General features: G+C 42.1%; 1 protein-coding gene across 1 annotated transcript in view; it reads right to left on the bottom strand.

Moving 5' to 3' along the window:
• The window catches only part of Csmd1 (CUB and Sushi multiple domains 1), a 1,489,308-nt gene that overhangs the window by 485,633 nt on the left and 981,942 nt on the right, over positions 1 to 21,733 (bottom strand). The window contains exon 7 of the mRNA XM_005082604.4: positions 627 to 704. Within this exon, the coding sequence (XP_005082661.1) occupies positions 627 to 704 (78 nt within the window). The remainder of the gene's footprint in view (positions 1 to 626; positions 705 to 21,733) is intronic.

Here is a 21,733-nt window from a genome sequence, read left to right as displayed (position 1 = left end):
GATGAGAACTCAGCTCTGGGCATACTACCCGGGAAGATGGAGCAGTCAGGCCAGTTGTGGAGGCTGTCTTTACAGGTCAGGCCAGATGCCATCATTGAGTGAGGGGACACTTCATCCATCCCACAGCTACTGAGAACACAGAGTACTGCTGGGTGCATCCAAACAAAAAGGGCCACACGCTCTAGAGCACTGTGTTTCCCTTAGGAAGGACAGACATGTTGCCCAAATGTTCTATTCTGTAGGCAATAGATGATCATTGAACAAGAAGACTCAAAATCCCAACTCCCCTTGTCCAAAGACAAGTCTAGTGTTTGCTGCAAAGGTGAACGGTGGAGTAACTGCACAGAGAAGAGATGCCTCCAGATGTCTCTGAGAGTTACAGCGTTTTAAGAAAGAAATCTTTAAAATCTAGTCTTTTACAGGGAAGAGAGGAGACATAGTTGAGGATAGTTTCAGGAATAGGATAACATGTTAACATGCCAGGCCTAGTCTTTTCTTAGGAAATCGGAAGAAAGGAACACTTGAGGTAGAAGCACCATCTCAGAGAATGAAGTTAGGGACCATTCAACCCGCTCCGGCTTTCCCCTCTGTTACATCCATCCTCACATAGAAATAAAGTGACTCACAGACAGAGTTCTTGTGGCTGCTGTCCTTGCTTGGTAGCATCTTGACTCCTCTGGACTTTAGCTCAATCGCCTTTTTCACTGAAAGAAAGACAAATAGGTTACCAGATGAGACTTAGAGTTTACAAAGCCATCATTTAATCTCACAGCAAATCCAATCTTAACGCCCTTCTACCAACCCGAGAGGGATGGTGATCTAAGAGACCAATGAGATGACACAGATGAAAAACAGGTTTATTCAGGTAGGCTTTTCTGCAGCAAAATGTATCTCACAATGATGTATTTAGAGCTGAAAATAACAGACAGTGGGGCTCAGCCTCTACATCTAAACCCCCTCACCGTTAGGACACACAACTTGGACACACCACCATAGTCTCACCATCCACAAAGGGTAGGGTGTGCTTTCAGTTTTCCACAGTGACCCTGACCCTAATTCTTTCTAAATAATTTGTGATACTCATGAAAGTCTTCCAAAAAATGGATGTTCATCATTCATGTATTCAACCACTTAAATTTTATCAAATGATATTGATAGGCAGCGGTTAGGGAATGCTATTCTCAGAATGCTGTAGGTGTAAAGGGAAGAAACAAATCTCTTTTCCTCCCCTCCCCCCTCCCCTTCCTTCTTCTTTCTCTCCCTTCCCCTCTCTTTCCTTCCCTCCTTTCCCCTCTCCTCCCTCCCCTCCTTTACCCCACCCTCTATCCTTTCCTAGTAGAGCTTTCCCATGGTATTCAAGGATGTCCTGCATTGTAGTTTCATCTCTCAGATTTAGATAAAGACCTGAATTTTCTAGGTCCTGCACCAAACAAAACTGGATATGAGCCAACATTTGTCTGAGTAACCCCTTTCTTTAAAGGAAATGAAAAAACAGGGGAAAGAGCCAGGGGGAAATTGTGCATGGCCCCCCTCTTCTTCTGTTTTTGCTCTGGACTCTCCTTTCTTGACTTTCCTCTCAAGAACTCCTCCTGTAGTCTAAGTATTGTTCAGTTGGTTTGTTTCTCTGAAGGAGACTACATAGAGTTAGTAAAAGTGGCCAGTGGTCCACTATTCCATAGTTTGCTCCTGCAGCTCAGCGCTGTCAACTGTTTCAGCTACAGACATGGCAACCAAAATAAAAGCCAGGGCAGCTGATGCTTAGTCCCAAAGCTTCACCTCATTACTCTATGCCTTGCCCATTCCTGAGAGGCAGTGGCACCAGCCTCCTTCTGCACAGAATGTCCAATGGAAGAGGAAGCTTGAGATCCTACATCAAGACTGAACAGTCCCATAGGAATCACTGAGAAAAGGCAACATGAAGTTATGGCCTACACCTGTTACGTGGCCTTCCTTAGAATCAGAGAAAGAAGAGAGGCTATGGGTGCCTCTGATTCCTCTTCTTCTTCTTCTCCTTCTCCTTCTCCTTCTGATGTATTTATTATGTATACAGTGTTTTTCCTGCATGTATGCCTAAATACCAGAAGAGGGCAACAGATCTCATTATAGATGGTTTTGAGCCACCATGTTATTGCTGGGAATTGAACTCAGGATCTCTGGAAGAGCAGCCAGTGCTCTCAAGTTCTGAGCCATCTCTCCAGCCCCTTCTTCTTTTTCTCATTCTTCTAGAACAACATAATGAAAGCAATCTGCCAACTACCACTTCTCATAAAAAGTGAGCTGATCCAATTCTAGAAGAGGATGTCTCTTTTCATTGCTATAGGTATCTTCAGTGTCTGAGGCTCCACTGAGGGAAAGCCTTTCACTGAAGGGACTTCACAGAGTGACAGAAGCAGAACATTCTCTAAGAAGACCTGGGAATGACCTAGACAAAGTCTTACAAGTAGAGGGGAAATGGGCCAGATATCTACCTGCCTTGGTATCCTGACAAACAGAATTTCATAACTCAGTCTGTGCAGGAGTCAGGGCTGTCTTCAAGGGACCATAGCCTAATTGAAGCCCTGTTCTAGCTTGTCTTTGTGCAGCTGGGACAGCAAGTGTTAGCTGTTAGATCAGCAGAACACTGTGAAAGCATTTGACATTGAATTAGTTTTCAAATTCTTCCTTTTTATATCAGCTCTATCACTCAGAGGGCCCTCTTCAGTGTGGGTGGGGCTTCTATTTACTTACTACTTGTCATAGCAAAAGAGTTGGCCTTTAGTTTATAATCTTTTTTAATCTGCAACGAAAATGTGTTGAATCCTTTAGCACCAACAACCGCAAAGGTGGGATGGTACAAACATAGCCAATTCTTGCTTGTGGGATTAAGCACGGTAACAGAGAAAAGCAGGACTTGGAAGGGAGCTTATTATCTTTCTGAGTTCTTTTCAAATGCATGACTGACAAATGATGAAGATAGGTTAGTCTGCATTCCCAGTGCTAAAGTTACTTGTAGGGACATTGAGGCAGGCATCTCAGATCCACTGTGAGAAAGTGCTTGTCAATGAGGAGACCTCAGTCCTTTAACACTTAAGAGCATTCTGTCACTGAGCCACAGTTGTTCTGGCCATATTCTTACCAGTGACCCAACCCATCCAGGGACCAACCAGTATAAGTAGAGAGGAACCCAAATAGAGAGGCTACTCCTCCTTGACAATGACTTAAACACCAAGAATCCTGTGGTTACCTGTGGTTTATAATAGCTCCACCATTACTCAGCTCTCCCCTCTGTCACCATAAGGCATACCTCAATGGTTAACATGGGTTACAGCAGCCATACACCAAGAACCCAGCCCAAGATTTTCTCTAGCTCGATTTGATTTCCCTTCCTATAACTTTAGTCTGTCATTCCTCATCTCTGTTTCCATGTGGTTACCAACAACAGAGCAAACAGAAAATGAGAGCAAGAAATTGCTCTTGTTTAGAACAGTTCTTCATGTAAGGTCTGCCCCAGAACCATGCCTTAATTTAAAATTGCAAGTGCCTCAATGTGTGTTCCCCATCATCTCCACTTTCTTCTACAGAAACAACTTTATCTTGATGTAACTCAGGGGAGAAGAAATTAATGTGAAATGAGAAACACAAAAGAGAATCAATGGGAAGATTAGACATCGAGTTAAACTCACAGTAAATTCAACTCAGAGTAAAAAAAAAAAAAAAAAAGAAAACCAAACCAAACAGAACTCAATTCTCTCAGAAAGTAAAAAGAAAGACTGAGATGCGCACAGGGGGCTGTAAGAGTATCTGAATACACTGGACAGCTCTGAGAATGTGATGAGCCCATAAATTCCACAATTCTACAAATAATTGTTTGAAGCTCTCTGAAGCTAAATTTCCACCAGGGATACTTTATTTTTCAATATGGTGCTATTATTCTTCTGGTACTGCCTGGGTGCTATTATTCTTCTGGTACTGCCTGAGTCACTGAGTTCTGATTTACCCAGGTTCCTTTAGCTTCTTATTGACAGACAATAGTTTGGGGCAGTGTTCTCCAGAAAGAGAAGTTGGCATACATTTCCTTGGTCTACCAGTTGTCTGCACATTTCATCTTGTGTCTCCCTTAATAGTCATCTTCTTCCACTCAGAGAAATTTCCTTTCTTTTTCTTCCACTTTCTCCTCCTCTTTTTAGCCCCCTTCCCCTTTCTTCCTCTTCCTTTTCCTTCTTCCCCATTACAGAGGGATCCTGGCTTATAAAGAAAGCAGTAGGAAGAGAATATGGCATTCCAAGCTGCAATATGCAGGATTCAGAGAAATGTACCACCTCCCACCCAATAACCTGCCCTTAACTAAGGGGAAAAAAAGCTATTCATGTTGTTCATTCCAAGCACGTGGAAGGAATGATGAAAATACCCTCATGGCTGATAACAATCTTAATTACCTTATTTAACTTCAGACCTAGACAATGAGAACCTCAGGTTTTAATTTTATAGGTTTCTTTCCTTTTCTTCTTCTTCTTTTTTTTTTTTTTAGTTTGGCTCCTGAGATTTTATAGAGTTGAGTTGCAAATTCACCTTTTGGTGGCCATTAGCTTGCTTAGCAGTGTAAGTGCATGCAAGACATACTGAGGTGGCACTAGGGACTCTGGCCTTCCCATTTTGGTTAACATAACTCAGTCATGCACTTAAACAGATAACAACTTGGTACCACAGAGACAATAGGCAATGGACACAAAAGTTCTGTTTGGGCTACTGAATCCATGAGTTCTGTGGCACAGCATGGGGGCTGTTGTTAGTGGTATGTGCAAGTTTGACTTTAGTTAAGAGAGTTGGTTTTAAGTCTTAACAAAAATAAATACTTTAAAATGTGGGGAATGGGTATAGTCACAGGCATTTAATGCTTAGCCCTTAGTTGATGGTACAGTTTGGAAGGTTTAGGAACTATGGCCTTGCTGGAGGAAGTATGTCAGTGAAAGTGGACACTGAGACCTTGAAGACTTCAACCATTCCACATCCATTCTGTCATCATAGGGAATCAGAGACCAGCTTTGGCTTCAGCTACTATCTCTGCTGTTTGCTGCCATTCTTCCCTGCTGTGACCCAATTTTATCCCTCTAGAACCATAAGCCTAATAAACCCTTCTTTCTGTAGCAGCCTTAATCAACAATTGTTATCACAGCAACAGAAAAGTAATCAATGCATTGGCACACACTCCAGTGCCATGGCAGCTGACAATGGTCATGAATCGCCTAGAATAGAATCGGCCCTGGAAAAAACCAAAACCAAAACCAAAAAACACCACAAAGCCTGAATTTCAAGAAAATCATCCCCATTCACAAAAAAAGACATAAATTATCCCCCTCCCACACACATTTTATTCCTTTACTATATATCTAGACCCAGAAGTGATTTTTGAGTTTATCTCTCCTTCGATTATTGGCTAGTAATGAATATCTTCACAAATAAAATGCAAATTGTTTCAAACAAATTTAATCTTCTGAATAAGAAGATAAAACTATAGAGAAAGTCAACCAACATCAGCAAACTGACAAGTCAATCTCTGTCAACTTACAAGGCCAGGGTTTGACATACATCACTCAAAATATAAATCCTGTTTATTTACCAAGAGAATTATCATAATTTTGATAGTGAATTTCTAGACTAAAAACATTGTATTTAAGTGTTACATCCAAGGACTGTTCATTTTTGGAAGGCAGCTATGCTGCTCACCACTATCCTACGAACACTGCCCAAACTACTGCTCATTCTTATTAATGATAATAGCAGGGAAATTCTTAGACTTAAATAGTCAAATATAGATAGATAGATAGATAGTACATGACATACATTAATTGATGATTTGTCTCCCTCTTTGGTCAAAAACATTCTTGTCCCATTTAATGCCCCCTTCTCACACAATATATCATATAATTATTTAGTCAATATAATAATAACTATAATCATCTCTTTGTTGTATATATTATCTTAATATATATCACAGAAGATATTTAATTTATTTAAACTTCTATTATTCATTTTAATTTTTGTTGGTTTTTGTTTCCTGAGACAGGATCTGCCTATGTAGCTCAGGCTTGCCTGGGACTCTTGACTCCACTGCATCAGCTTCCTAAATGCTGGAACTACAAGTGTTTGTCACCCCCAGCCTTGCTTATCTTAATCACTTTTGATTTAGGAGGCAATACTACATTTTAGAATTACATTTTCTACTTATAGATGTATTTGGAAATTTATATGCATCTTTCATTGTCAGAAAGTAAAAATTCAATTCATTTTGAAATATGCCAGAGTCTTGTTTTATTGTTTAACACAAAAATAAGCATTGTAGGGAGAGATTTTAGATACATGTGCCGCTGGCCACGCCCACTTTGGGTGTGGCTACAGATGCATGAGGATGTGGGAAATAAAGGTCTGTGCAGGGGAGATGCTTGCTCTTTTCTGGGGTTCTGGTCAGATCTCAGACAGCAGCAGAGCACTGATCTTAGTTTCTCAGCTGCTCATGTAAGTGACTTCTCCCTAATAAAATATCATATGACATCCCTTCCCCATGTACCTTGTATAGCTTAATATTCCCCAATAAAGCATTTAAATAATAACATGCTTTGCTGGGCAGTGCTGCTGCACACCTTTAATCCCAGCACTCGGGAGGCAGAGGCAGGAGGATCTCTGCAACTTCAAGACCAGCCTGGTCTATAAGAGCTAGTCCCAGGACAGCCTCCAAAGCCACAGAGAAACCCTGTCTCAAAAAAAAACCAAAACCTAAAACAAAACAAAAAAAAACATGCCTTGAGGTTTTGCAGTTATTCACACTTCTTCACTCTCCACAAAACGCATGTTTTTTTTCCAGAAGATTTTACACCTTAGTCCTTTACAAATTGTTTCAAACATTAGGATATAGAATTGTTTTAAAATTAATCAGTTGCTTCATTACTAAATCCAACATCATGATCCCTCCAATTACCACTGATTTTATTACATTTTATATGGGAAAAGCCATAAAATCCAGATGATTTTACATTTTAAACACATTTAATTCAAACCCAGTGTTAAACAATCTGAGACTTATGAACCGGCTAAGTGTTGCCCCAGCTTCCTAGTCTTTCAGTTACCAGTGTCATGGTCACCTGGTGGTGGGTGCTGACACACAGGGTCTTAACCATGGCTGCTCTAAGGCTGAAGGGACCGTGCTCCCAAGAGAGCTATCTCTTGCACATCTTTGCCTGAGCTCATCACCTGGCAAACATCTATCACCTTTCTGTTCATTTGTTCTGCTAATATATAAGTCTGATTTGTAACCCAGGCTAGCCTCAGCTGCAGAAGTACACTCCTGCCTCCACCTCCCTTTGCTAGAATTGTGAGCAGAGGCTACTGAACCCCTGGCTGTTCTCTTTCCTCCTATGTGGACCAGCTTTTTTTTTCCTGTTTTATTTTTTCTGCATAAGTGATAGATTTATTACAGAACCATGATATTTTATTCCAATTTCTCCCAGAAAACTCAAAGCAGAAAGGCACAAAGCAGTGAGACCATAACCAGAACACAGATGGTAGAAACCTTCACTCCCATTCCTGCCCATCTATGCTTTGAGAGCAGGGAGGCAGAAGGCCTCTCTACAGCCCTTCTTTTCTGTCTGGAGTCTGAAACAGGTCTCTCCAAACTCAGCTCCCACTTCCTTGGGATTGAGCATGATCCTTAGTTCTCCCCTCAGCCACTACCAACTACAAATCCTCAGGCTCTTGCTTTTTACCCAGCCTTGGCTTACTTTAGCCCAACACAGTAGCTGCTTCTGGTCACCGGGCTGACTTAACCTGTGGTATCTTCATAGAAACGCCATATGCCTAAGCCTCCCACATGTCCCGTTAGTCACATGGGCAAGGGAAGAATTGTGATTATCTAATAAAACCGATGATTGGTGTTCACAAGGAATAACTGCATTGGACGCTTGGCTTTCGAGTCAGAGCTTATCTGAGGTGGCAAAGCAACCTGCTTGCTTAAGTAGGAATCACTACTGGCTTCCTCGTTGATTATTACTTAAGCATAGTTGACATTTAAAAAATTACCTTCCTTCTTCTGGGTTGGAGATCATACAAGGTGCGTGTTGGCAAGCTCTCTTTGGCTGAGATAGCTCCCATCCCTAAAGATTTCTTTTTAACTTTTTACCATAGTGCATGACACAACATGTGAAGAATTATCAAACTACACATGTAATATCCCACAAGACCAAGGTTTCTAAACACAGACTTAGGTTGAATAAATACATAACATTTTCTAAGCACTCTTTCAATGAATTTACATGTTAGGTTTTACGAACTTACGTTAAATGCCTCTTGATATCAGCCATATCATGATAAAAGATACAGAGGCCCAAACTTAGAACCTGCTTTTGTGAAAAAGCCCAAACACCACAAATGTCTCCAGGCTTCGCAAATCCCTGTGGCAGTCTTGATATGTCGGCTTCACCTGTGTCTCCCTGTCTCCTTTGCTGTGGATGAAGGTACAGAGATAAGTCATTCTCCTAACCCTGCAATCACCTTGGGTGCAGGGACAGGAAACTTGACAGGACAGGTCTCTAAGGGAAGCATCCATCAGCGTGAGCCTACAACATGGAGCACAGGCAATCATTACCAGAGAGCCTGGTTGCATCAAGCCATAAGGACTTGTTCATTTCCTCCTTAAACGACCAGAGCTGAGAAGATGGGCGGAACTCCCTAAGTGCCTTGTTATGAATTCATCTTGTGTAGTTCTGCCTCTGCTTAAACCTTAAACTCACACTGATACCTCTACAACAGACCTCAAAAGTCAATTGTCTCCTTTATCTGGTCCTCTCCCCATGGTGGACACATGGAATAAATCTCCCCTCTCCAGCTTTCACTGCCATTCATCACTTTAGCTGCTGTACTAAGGAACAAGCAGGCAAGCCAGATTTAAAGGCTGCCTGGGACTAAGCTTTAACCCTACAATCTTCAGTTACAGCACTGTCATATAGCGTTGACATGGTTACCACCCTATTATCCTACTTATGATTCTATTCATGGCTATTGCATAAAACTTGAGAAAAACTTTTTAAAAAATGATCAAGAGGAAATTAAAGAGAGGCAAAAGATCTCATTGCCCAGAGGCAACTTCTTGTTACAGTTTTAATTCCTTTCTTCCCAATCCCGTGTGAGTTGTGTAAGTTAATACAGAGCTCATAGAGACACCTATGGCTTTACAGAGGAAAAAAAAATGAGGTTTCCTTTTTTATTCTGTTTCCATTACTTCTTCCCATATTTTCTCTTAAAATGCTCTTAATTTTGGTCATCTTTAGCATGAGTTATACCCCTGCTCACTTCCTGGGTTTCTGTGTAACACTGGACACCTGTTGATCATGAGTTCAAATTCTGACCTGTTCCTCTAAATAAAATGCTATAATTAGTCTGAAGCCCAATCAGACTCAATTGACTCTTAGAAAAGCTATATCAGTTCCCTGCCCACTCATACCCAGGAATATCTTAACTGACCCTCACCTGTCACCAGCAAGTTTCAGACTAAGAGAAAACTCTTGCCAAGCAAATAGCTGAAAATGGATCTCAGTTTTATTGGCATTTAAAGTAATGGATGCTCTTACTGGCTTACTTGCTGGTGTATATCTCATGGTCGTGCCTCATCTATGGAGGTTATTTTACAGGGAGCTTAATTGTTGCTGCGCCAAGTCCTTTTTAAGTTCTAGAAATAACTGCTGTGTTGTTTCTACAAGGTCATCTCTCCCACAGTTCTCATTATACAATTACACAAATGCAGGCATTTCTATGTTCCTATCAGATGCCAGCCTGCCCTTCAAAAACAACCTTTGCAACAAACTAACATCTTTGCTCCAGGACCTACATTATCAGATTTCAGCCCTAGGCTTAATTCAGACTATCTGCTCAGTCTGGGGATCAACTGGTGAAACTCAAAGTAACAAGGGACGCTAGGCATTATTAACAGTGTTATATACAGTTGGATTTCCTTGCCAAGCAGTCAGTGCAAACCTTTAGTCTAAGATCACTTGAGAGACTAAAAGATCATCTTACATGCATGTGTGTAGGTGAGCAAATTTTGCAGAGTCATGAATGTGTTACGTCAGAAAAACAGATAGACGGAAACCTTTGTGTCTTCCCGGAATGTCTCAATTCCTTTAATAGAAATAAGTTCACAAGTTGCATCAATGCCATTGACTATAAAGTTCCAAATTGTCCCTTCCCCCTGAGAGCTGGCTGCTGGTCAACAAAGAATCCTCAATTCCATAATAGTTTACCAGTAATAACGCTCACACATTATACTCCACACATCAACATTGTAGCATTTCCTTATTTGTTTTATAATATTTATTTGTATTTCTGTGTGCATGTATGCCCAGGTACGTGCCTACAGGACCCAGAAAAGAGCACTAGATCCCCTGGAGCTGGGATTAGATGTGGTTAGTTTTGAGCTGTCCACTGTGGGTCCCAGGAACCAAACTCCAGGCCTCTGTAAGCACAGAAATGCTTTTAACTTCTGGATCATATCTTCACCTCTAATATTTTCAAAAACAGTAAAAAACTTCCCCCTTCCATTACAGTAATGGCTTTAAATCATGAAACCAACCAAAGAAAGTGTATATAGGGTAGCTGATGAGATAGTTCAGCAGCTAAACGTACATGTTGCTTTTCTAGGAGATCTCAGTTCAGTTCCCAGTACTCACGTCTGGAAGTTTCAAACTGCCTGTATCCAACTCCAGGGGATCCTATGCCAACCCCTCCACTCCATGGTGTCCTGCATGGACACAACACCTGTGTGTGTGTGTGTGTGTGTGTGTGTGTGTGTGTGTGTGTGTGTGTGTGTGTACACATGTGCATAGATTTTTTAAAAAAGCAAACATAAATAAATAAACACATCTTTGATAAAACTGTGTGTGACAGAATGGCCCAACATAGCTCAAGAGTTCAGAGGCCTCACTGGAGGCAGATACACAGACTTGACAAAGATGCAGGCAGGAGGAGAGCTAATGCAGTGGTTAGGCACTGAAGAACCCCCAGCTACATCGCAGCCATGGGTACAGAGTAAGCTGCGGGTTCCCAGGGCTGAGGGCCTCAAGGTTGCACTGAGTTACTGAATTAAATCATAAGGCCATGAGTACGGTGGAGACAAAGTCAATTATCTCAACCAGATGGATAAATGTGGGATGGACAGAGGGAAGTCCAAGTAAGTAATGCCAGCAGTGGTTATTGAGCTGAGTGAGCTCAAGCCCTTGGGATAGTCGGGAGTCCTCTGAGTCATTCCTTTGATGCACACACTGAGTGGTCACATGACAGGTCAGTGGGTTTGTTGCTATTTCAGTATTAGTCGACCTCTTTTTGGTGGGGTCCAGGTGGGAGGTTTGTACCCTTCCCTCAGTTTGGACCAGTTGGTGAATCTGCAGACCTGACTTGCAAGACATAATTTTCATATTCCTGTGTGCTAAATGGCCCAAGTTTATTTTGATATGTTCTAAGAGGATCCCCTTTCTCTTTGAGGAATAAGCCAATTACCAGTTTGTGTCTCCTGGTCAGCAACAGGCAGGAATGTGGGTTTACATGAACAAGGTATTCCCCTATGTGGTTGCCTTCCCAATGAAGCAAAATGCTTCTCATAAAAAGGGGTCTCCCAGGGCAAAACACACTCAGGAAACCACTGCTTTCAGTGATGTCTTAGTGCAGAACACATCCTAGTTATCTATTTTTTTGCCTATCACCTATTATCCATCGCTTATCTACCAATCATCTGTTAGCTCTCATCTATCTCTCATGTACCTATTATCTATCTATGTATCTATCTATCTACCTACCTACCTACCTACCTACCTATGCATCCATCATCCATCCATCTATATCTATCTCTAGATATCTCTCATCTATCTATCATGTGTGTACCCATCCATCATCTGTCTGTATCTATCTCTAGTTATCTATCATCTATCAATCATCTATCTATATTTATCATGTATGTATGTATGTATGTACGTATGCATGTATCTATCTATCTATCTATCTCCTATCATCTACCTATCTTCTCCCTATCTACCTACTTACTTGTATGAGGCTATATCACACACTAATAATGGTGTTCGGTGTCTAGACAATGCCTATGGAAATCCCACCAAAACCCTGATGGGATACTTCACCAGCTTAAAGGGAAAAAACTCACAGTAAAATTCTTGATCTTAAGGAAAATAAATAACTTCATTTGCCCCTATGTTCTGAGCCACCTGAGACTATCTAGATAATGTATTTCCTGTGACTTAAGTGTATAGCCATAATTTCAGACAGGATTTAAGTTGTAACGGGCAAGATTAAAAGGTCATTTCACTTGCCCTTTGGGATTTTTTGGTTCACTCTATAGAAGTTATTTTAACCCCCTTTCACAAATAGAAAGAGAGGATGATACCAGGAGAGGATGGAGGAGGGGAGAGGAAAAATAAAGGGGCGGAAATCTGCCTGGAGACGCAGACCTCTCCTGGAAGCTGATACAGTCATTCCAAAGCATCCCCAACTCAAAAAGGACTCTGTTACCATTCTTGCACACCTAAGAGATGTCTTCCTGTGTGGAAGTGTTTCTGTACTGTACTTCTCTCACTGGGAAACTGAAAACCATTGTCCTACATCACTCACTATCTGTGTTTCTATGGAAGTGCCAGTGTGGATAGAGCCAGCAGCCACAAGTCCTGGGATTCCCTGACTCATTTCTGTTTTTTTCTGAAACTCAGAGACACAGCCTTGTTTCTGTGTTTTCTCTTCAACTAGGGAAAAGTCTTACATTTTAAGCACCAAGATTCTGTCTTCTCATTTCTGTTCTGAGCAGATAATATCTACTGGAGGGAAAATGGTTCAGAGTGAATTCCATCTTTCCCTCTTTTTTAAAAATGTGGATTCAAGATACTGAACTGGGATCATCAGATTCATGTAACTAGTGTCTTTACCCACTGCTTCATCAAGCCCAGGTTGAGGAGATCTTTTCTGAGACTTATCCCAGGGAAAGTCAACTCCATGGCTAGAGCACCAGAAGGAATTTCAGGACCAGTCTTGGAATTTATTTAAAGGGATTTAAGCACCAGGATGAATATAAAAGGGGCACTCAAAGAGAGAATGAGTCTCCCCCCAAGAATGTGGAAACAGTCCTTAAGGTCATTTTAGGGTATCTGATGGTGGATGTTCTTCTGTATATATGTTTCTCCAGTAATCCAAGACCACATGGAAATACATAGATTAATAGAAATAGGTTATTAGTTAAGACAGAGCTACCAATAAGAAGCCCTAGCCATTGGCCAACAAGTTAATAATTAATATAAGTCTTTGTGTGCTTATTTGGGGCTGAAAAGGGTAGTGAGACCTGGTGGGACAAGAAACCGCCAGCAACAGGTGTCTTCAGTATCCACAATCACAGCCCCCGATGACATCTGAAATCATTACCTCAGGGTGTTATTGAGAAAATAAATGAGACTATTGGAGACCCTGAGTACACCATATGGGATTATAGTGATCAAGTAAACCCCTAGGCTTCTGGGAATCTAGGGGAGTTAAGTTTGTAACCTGGTTTGTGAAAATCTCAGAAAATATACAGGAAAGGAGCAAGACCCACTGAAAGATCAGATATGTTCAGGCTTAAGTATGGCATTGCTATTTTAACACTTAAAAAAAAAGAACATATTTTGTTTCATGTGCATGAGTGTTTTGCCTGCATGTGTGTCTGTGGATCGCATACATGCCTGGTGAAAATGGATGACAAAAGTAGGTATTAGATCTCCTGGAATTGTAGTTATAGATGGTTGTGAACCATAGCGTGGATTCTAGAAATAGAACCCAGGTCCTCTGCAGGAGCAGCTAATGTTCTTAAACACTGAGACAAAACAATGGCTCTGATTTTATCTTTCTTATTTAAAAAGTACATACCTGTCTCTATGGTGGCAATTTCCAGGCACATTTTGTTAATTGTGTTGGAAAGCTAGACTCTCAAGTGATGTGAGTTCAACCACAATCCTGAGAGAGGGTTCCTTTATTTTCCCATGACCAAGAATTTTCCCTGACTCTCCTGTTCAGTAACACCCACTGTGTCATAGATGTTACAACCTAGAAGAACACATTTCAAAAATGACTGCAGCATAGATCACTCTACAGGCACTGTCGAAACTATAGAATATTCGCTAAGTGCCGTTCATAATCATTAGCAAATGCATTAAAGATTCATATATTCTTCGTGCTATAAATCCTATCATTTTTACCACATTCTTTAATATTTACTTTTATTCATGTATATATGTGTATGTATGTGTGCATATGTATATGTGTATGTGTGTGCACGTGCACACATGCATATGACCTCAAGTGGTTCACCTGAGTACAGTGCCCAGAGAGACCAGAAGAGGTCACCAGATTCCCCAAAGCTGGAGTTAGAAGTGGTAAGAGGGTGTGAGAACTGAATTCCAGTCCTCTGCAAGCACAGCAAGTATTAACTGCCAAGCCATCTCTTCAGTCCTGGGGCATACTTCACTTATCAAATGTTTGCAGTGACTCATTATGTTCTCCATGATTTGACACCAGCAGCAGCCTCTTGGTTTAGTGTGTTCTGGACACATGGCTGGTCATTCCATAATATTCCCATGGGAGAAGGATGACCTAAAAACAGACTAGCCAAATGCATCCACTTTACCAAATGATGTACAAATGTACTACAAAGAGGCCTTTGGGGAAAATGATTTCACCGATTCCTCCTGAAATATAAGAAATTAGTTCATCTCTTGCTAGATACTGCAATGATGTTAGAAGATCTTATGTCCATGCTAGAATGGCCACACTATTCAAGGCAGTAAGATTCTCCTACAAGGCTGTATTCAATCTAAAGCCTTATCTGGAGCATGTACCCCATGCTAAATAAGTAATGATTTATCCTTAGCTGATCCTCCATGCAGAAAAATTCCACTTTCGTTTTTGTCTAACCTTGGGGAGGGGCTTTTAATAGGAAAAGCCTCCTGGCCCTATGGTGTGAGCTTTGGATGTAACTGTGGCACATAATCTGTGTCCTGAGTCTCATTACAATGTCACCTGGCAAGTGAGCAATGTCCCCAGATCTCAGGTTCCTTCTCTGTTTAATAAAGGTAATTATCACCTGCTTTGCAGAGGCCTGTGACAAGCAAATGAGATAGCAAGCAAACACCCAGCAGCTTCCTGGCCCTGCTACATGTGAACAGTGCTTACAGTGTTCCGTGCTGGGCCAGCTTTGCCTCTGGATCAAGAGGGTGGGGGACCAGTGGCCCTTCACTTCCACTTTCCCATCCACTTTATTTAAGATGCTAAGGACGGATTTGTAACTGAGTCAGGCAAACATAGGAGGCAACCCAGCCCTTATTTGGTTTTGCACACTTCTCTTGTAATAACATGGTTGCCTCATGCATTCCCCATGAGCACCCCTCTCCAAACAACACTTGTCAATTAATAAAACAAATGAACTTGATTGGAGAAAAACAGGGAGTGGGAACCAAGGATCAAAATCACTGGGACTTCACCCTGGCAACTTCTGGTGTCCTTTCTGTGCTGCTCTGCCCAAAGGACAAGGAACCTTTTTATGGTACTGGTCTGAGTGCAAGCAAGCTATTTATATCAGACCTCAGTAACCATGTGTGTCCCAGACCGCATGACAACCTGATAGCAGAGACCTCATATACATGCACATATACAAGTTTTCTCCTCTTCTCCATGGCCTCTCCTGCCTCCATCATTGCACTGAGTTCACAGGGCTGATCTCTCAAAGGAGGTTACACCTAACCACAGTTCACAGCATTGGTGGCTCAAGTCTTCATTCATTCTTTCCAGAAAAGAATTGCAGTGTATTTCTGGTCTAGGAGTCAAGAGAGGCATCAGTGTTGCGGGGCAAAAAACAGTAGAGGAAGGCTGAGGGCCGGGGTGGGTAGTAGGAGAGCCCTGTATCTCACACAGAGCTGTGAAGCCTAGGGAACCAGTACCAACCAACAGCTATTGGAGATATGCTATTTGGTCCAGAATAATCAGGCTGGGCTGGGACAGCCAATTTCTAAGCCACCCTCCATACTACATCACCAAGAAGTGGTTTCATTGGTAAGGCAACCACTTTTCTTGAAAGTGTCTCCAACCCTTGGCATCTGCAAAGGTTGAGCCTATGAGCTGGTTGTATGAGAGCAAAGACCAGAGTGAGTGAGAACCAGAGGTGTGAACACACAGCTACACAACCTTCTCTGGAAAGCCTCCTCCTCATCCGAGCATGGCTCCCAGGACGCCATCCGGAGTGTTGCCAAATTCATTCCCTAGCACCTGTCTTCTGGTGGGAAAGCAGTAGACCAAGGTGCAGTCCCTAGAACTCACAATGTCGAAGGGGCAAGCAGGATCCTGCAAGGTGGCCCCTGACATCAATAATCACATTTCCGTCACTGTGGGAAACATCACTGTTAAGGCAGTTTAGGAGACTAAACTGTTTATTTGGCTCAAATTTCCTGGCCACAGTCTTTCACTGAGGGAAATCAGGGCGCGACTCAAGGCAGGAACCTGGGGACAGGAACCAGGGAAGTCTGATATTTACTGGTTGGGTCTTAGTTCTCCTAGACTCATGACAAGTTAGTTCCTTTGAAGCACAGGACTACCTGCCTAAGGATGGTGCCTGCCTTAGGACGTTGTGCCCTCCCACCTCAGTGAATAATCAAGACAATCCCTCACAGTCCAGCCTGCTGAAGGCAATTGCTCAGCTGAAGACTTTCTGGCCTGGGTCTAGTTGGCAGCTGATGCGAGATAGGACAGGCAGAATGACACCACACATAAATAAATGCAATGGCACTTATTTTTGATTTGGCTTGTTGATTAAACTTGCCTTCAACTAAAAAAAGTTGATAAACTTTTTTTAGTTATTATTTTGTCAATGGCATTATTTGGGGGCCTGAGCCACAAAACTTGGGGAAAGCTTCCTTAATTTTATTAAATAACATCACATCAAAATTAATGGGGTGGGAGAAAGGAACAGAATTGGAAACTCTTTACAGGAGTAGAACGCATTTCTAAATGAGCAACCACCAGAAGCTAATTTTGAGAAAGTAATTACAGGACATTTTCTGAGAGGGGCTCTATGGAGAAAGAGCACAGAAGGAAGAGCTGTGATGAGCAGGTGGCAGTCTATGACGTAAAACACTGATGAGACATGTGTCACGAGCAAGCACATTTCCTGCCAACAATGAGGAAAACAGACACCCTAAAAAATGTCTTCAGCTTGAGCAAATAAAAATTTAAGAGTAAGTTATCCACAAGCACTGCAGGCACGCACACACTTAGGTACACATCTATACAAGAACAAACATGCACATATGCATATAGAAATATAACACATGCGTACATATATACATATATATACAGGCATGAAGATGCATATTCACACATACATGCCTATATGCATATATATTTATATATATACAAATATATATACAAATACACATATGCTCGTGCACATCCATGCATATATACACACAAACATATATGCACGAAAGTACATATATAAACACATGCATGAAATGTATGCATGTATCTACACTGAGTTTCTATAAGCACTAAAATGGAAAATGATTCTTCTAAATTGAATCTGCAAAAGCATAGACAACAGCATGTTTATTATAAACTACTTGCCTTTTTTGAACTTTATATCTGCTCCAAGATGGCAGAGCTGACAGCATTGCCTCATGAATAGAACAACTCTCTGATCTGTGGGCTGCTCTCTGGTTTATAACCCATTTTATTTCTTGCCAATATTTGCAGGATCCTGCCATTAATAAATCACCTTTAGAAGTACTACAGTTGGAAAAGTCCCCATTAGTGACATTGCTTGGGCCCAGTGTCTGTTCAGCCAGCCCAGTGCTCTGAACACTCGCTGTGGTGTTGCTATGCCGTGTGTTAATGTTTCTTTGAGTCACCCATTATTAATGGCATCAGCACTCAGGGTACAAGATGCTTCACTTTTGTCTATTTCCTAACTCCTGGGAGGAATGCTGACCATCAAAGATAATACAAGACTGCATGAGTCTGACCACTGGGACTTGATAAATTTTCTGTGTCTAACAAACATAGATCGAACATTCTGCAGACACCATAGGATGATGTCCAGTGCCGTCATTAATCCTTTCTACCTCATTCCCTTGAGACAGGATCTCCCATAGAACCTGGAACAAGGCTGTCAGTGAGCAAGCCCCAGACAACCCATCTCCTTTCCCCCCAGAACACAGCCAGGTCACCATGCTTGCAGAGAAAGAGCTCTTACCCACTGAGACACGTCTTCAGCTCCTCCAACCACCAGCTCTAATGTGCAAACACTAACTTTTTATGGCCCAGGAAGCTCCCCATGCAACAGAAAAAGACATTGCTCTGTATGTCTCCATGCTCCGCTGTCTGGCAACTGTGTATTTGGTCTGATCTGTCTTTAGGGGGCCTGTCAACATCATTTCTCCACGTCCCCTGTGGAGGAAGAAGAGGGGTCAATTTGTGTGTCAGTATAGTCTGGAGAAGGAGGTACACTGGGTGGTCTTGGTCATAGTTTGTGATTCTGGCCAGAGCTTAATAATGATGACATTGGTCTTGGCTTCTTCAGAACACCTTGACCCTGCTGGTTCCCAGGGTACAAGTCAAAAGTATATCTGATGGGCAGGGCTGATTCAATTTCTGCCCTTAGGAATTGAGAAAGGATAATTAACATGAGAGGACCTGGGGGAACAGGTGCTGAAGTGGGATCGATTCACTGAAGGAAATCAGGAATTAGATTCCGAGTCGTGAGACAAGCAGAGAGGGAGGCACCAGGAATTCTAAATTGGTAGAAGTCACAAATCCCAGGATGTGCCTGCTGAGGGCTGAGAACCTGGGCGTTGTAGGCTCGGAGTGTTTTGAAATGCATACACTACTCGATTTCCCTCTTAGTTACCGGGAGTAAATTCTCTATTTCTTAAGTTCTTTCATAGGTGAAGGAGCACCCCAGTCCTTTTAGAGTTGCTAAGTACATTTTCCCAATGTGACAGACAAACTGAGGATATTTGGTCTCAGACGACCCTGGGCTTCTCAGGAGCTCAGCACTACAACTCTCTAGCAGAAAGTCTAAAAACATGCTGCTCCTGTGAATTCTTTTCTTAAAGTTGCTGAAGGCCTGTGACTGTAAGGGCCTAGCACAGTACAGACTATCAGAAGGGAAGAAGAGGACTTGGTCTGAGCAGAGAGGTCCCTGGCAATGCCCCAGGCGAGCCCTAAGCGGGGTCAGGTGAGACAGTTGCCTTGGGAACACAGAGCCTCCTCCAGGAGCTCAACTCTATCAATTTAGCCCTTTTGCCTAGGGCCACCTCCTGGGGCAGGTGCTTGACAGAATGCTGTGCTCTTTATGAAAGCCAAAATCTCCCTGACAAAAGGAACGTTGAACAAGCTACTTAGGGTCTATGGAGTCCAGGGTCACCACAATAAACCATGAGGCCTCCTTTTCAAGGATATTTCCCAACTGGACCCCTCAATGAAGTTAGTATTGAGAGAGCCATACAGGAATAGCCTTGTCTAAGCACTAGCAACATGCCAGTCCAATCACAGGAAACTTCAAACCTGAGAGGGACAGAGAAAGTGTCTCTAGAATGTCTGTCTGTTCCTGGCAGGGATGCTGGCCTCACTTGTGGGTACTGAGCTGTGGAAACCTTTTCAAGACGCCTCATTGATCAAAGGAGAAAAAAATACATTCACAAAGTTTAATTCCAAGTTTATTTAAAACAATATAAATGATTTTAAATATGAAAAAAGCCACAAAACAGCCCCACACTAACTTAACCTCCAAGAATAGACTATGAGAAGCCACCTGTCCACCTGCTGTCATCAAAAATCCTAAGTTGTAGCTTTTGTATGAGATGCAACATGTTAATATTACTGAATCACACCAGGGTGGTCAACAAAATGGTGTAAACTGCATTTGAAATATATTTGTTCTTAAACATATGCACGTATGTGCATGCTTCCTATAGTGAAAAGAAAAGTACCCCCCAAAGAAATGAAAGTTGTGAGGTGCTAGAAATAATTATAATAAGTGCATAGGACCTGAAGAGATGTCTCAGTGGTTAAGAACACTTGATGCCCTTGCAGAGGAACCAGGTTCAGTTTCCAGCATGCACATGGCAGCTCCTAACCTCTGTATCTCTGGTTCCAGAGGATCTGATCTCCATGGGCTCCTGAAGACTTATGCTACACATATAGATGTACAGGCACACACGCACAACCTTTTGGGAATAGATGCTATTCCCAACGAAAACTGCATTTTCAGTCCTTATCATATGCAACAACTATATGAAGAAATGAACATTGATTGTTTTGCTCTTTAGAGATAAGGCGATTAGTGTAATGCCCTTTTAGTTGCTCTTGCTAACATAGGATGGTGTGTCTTCTTATAAGTGGGAAAGACAACTGGTTACAGATTCAATCTCCTAATGTAATTTTACTTTCTGTGTCTCATTCCTCATTTTAAAAAAAAAAGTATATGTCAGAAACCGTAGAAGAATAATGAAAACATTGAAACTAGTTCAATAGTAAAGCTTTAAAGGATATTTAAATGACAGTTTTGTTGGCTGTGAGGTTCTAATCCTTCTGTGGGGTCTGCCATCTCCTGGCACCGTTAATGTCTTCTCTGGTACTCCCTTCCACACAGTGGGGGGGTCTACTTCCATGGCAGCTCCGATGGCTGCTACCTGAAGCCTCCATTGTGGTGCCTTCCTTAAACTGTCAGATACCCAGGCATCTCCCTACACAGCCCGGAAAAGTGGATCACCACCTTTCCTCTTCAGATTCCAACTTCCAGATTCGAGCCGTCACATGTAACTGTAGACCCTCTTCCAGTGTTCACAGGCATCCCTAGATTTTCCCATCATCTAGCACTGAGGACAAATAAAATCCTCAGCCAGGGTGGTGATGTTTAAAACTCCTGGAACTTAATCACCCTAATGTTGGCAGCCTTTGGCTAACCTTTGCAGTGGTATGGTGGAGCTGCAGTGCTGGTGGGACTAGGATTAGCATGGGTTAGGACACCAAGACAGAAGTAGATTTTTAAACTCACAATTAGCTTCATAACAACATGTATGTTGAGGTGAAATGTGAAAAGTAATAATTAAAGCATGAGTATTTGCTCATGTACATATGTGTGTCACGTGTGTACGGTACCCTCCGAGTCCAGAAGGCTGCATCAGATTCCCTGGAACTCAAGATTACACACAGCTGTGAACCACTGTGTGGGTGCTGGGAACAAAACCCAGGTCCTATGGAGGAGACATAAGCGCTCTTAACCACTCAGCCATCTCTGCAGCACACCCTGGCATTTCCCTCTTGCGGTTTCCCCCAATGTCTTTGCTACAGTTCATGCACTGTCAGTACACCGAGGCACTGGGTGGGAGAGAGGCAGGAGAATCAGAGAAACAAACAGAAGTCTGTCTTTGGGGAAAAAGAAATGTCTCCAGTCATCCTAGCACTGCTGACTTTAAGATGTGGAATTATTTTATGCATCACAAGGCCAGAGGAGACTCTGCCAAGTAAATCATCTCTTTTGGAGACATCAAAAGAAAAAAAGCATTTACATCTTTGATTCATCATACTAAAGTGCTGGGGTTCAACCATCAGAGCAAGCTTTAACAGGCTTTGCGTTTGCAGCACAGAGATTTTCTTGTTAAAGATCAGATTTATTACACGTGCTTCCCAGCGCTGA

This window comes from Mesocricetus auratus, unplaced genomic scaffold (assembly GCF_017639785.1).
Source record: "Mesocricetus auratus isolate SY011 unplaced genomic scaffold, BCM_Maur_2.0 Super-Scaffold_100031, whole genome shotgun sequence".
Taxonomy (NCBI): Eukaryota; Metazoa; Chordata; class Mammalia; order Rodentia; family Cricetidae; genus Mesocricetus; species Mesocricetus auratus.
The sequence above is the reverse complement of the archived record's forward strand: the minus strand, read 5'-3'. Positions and strand labels throughout refer to the sequence as shown.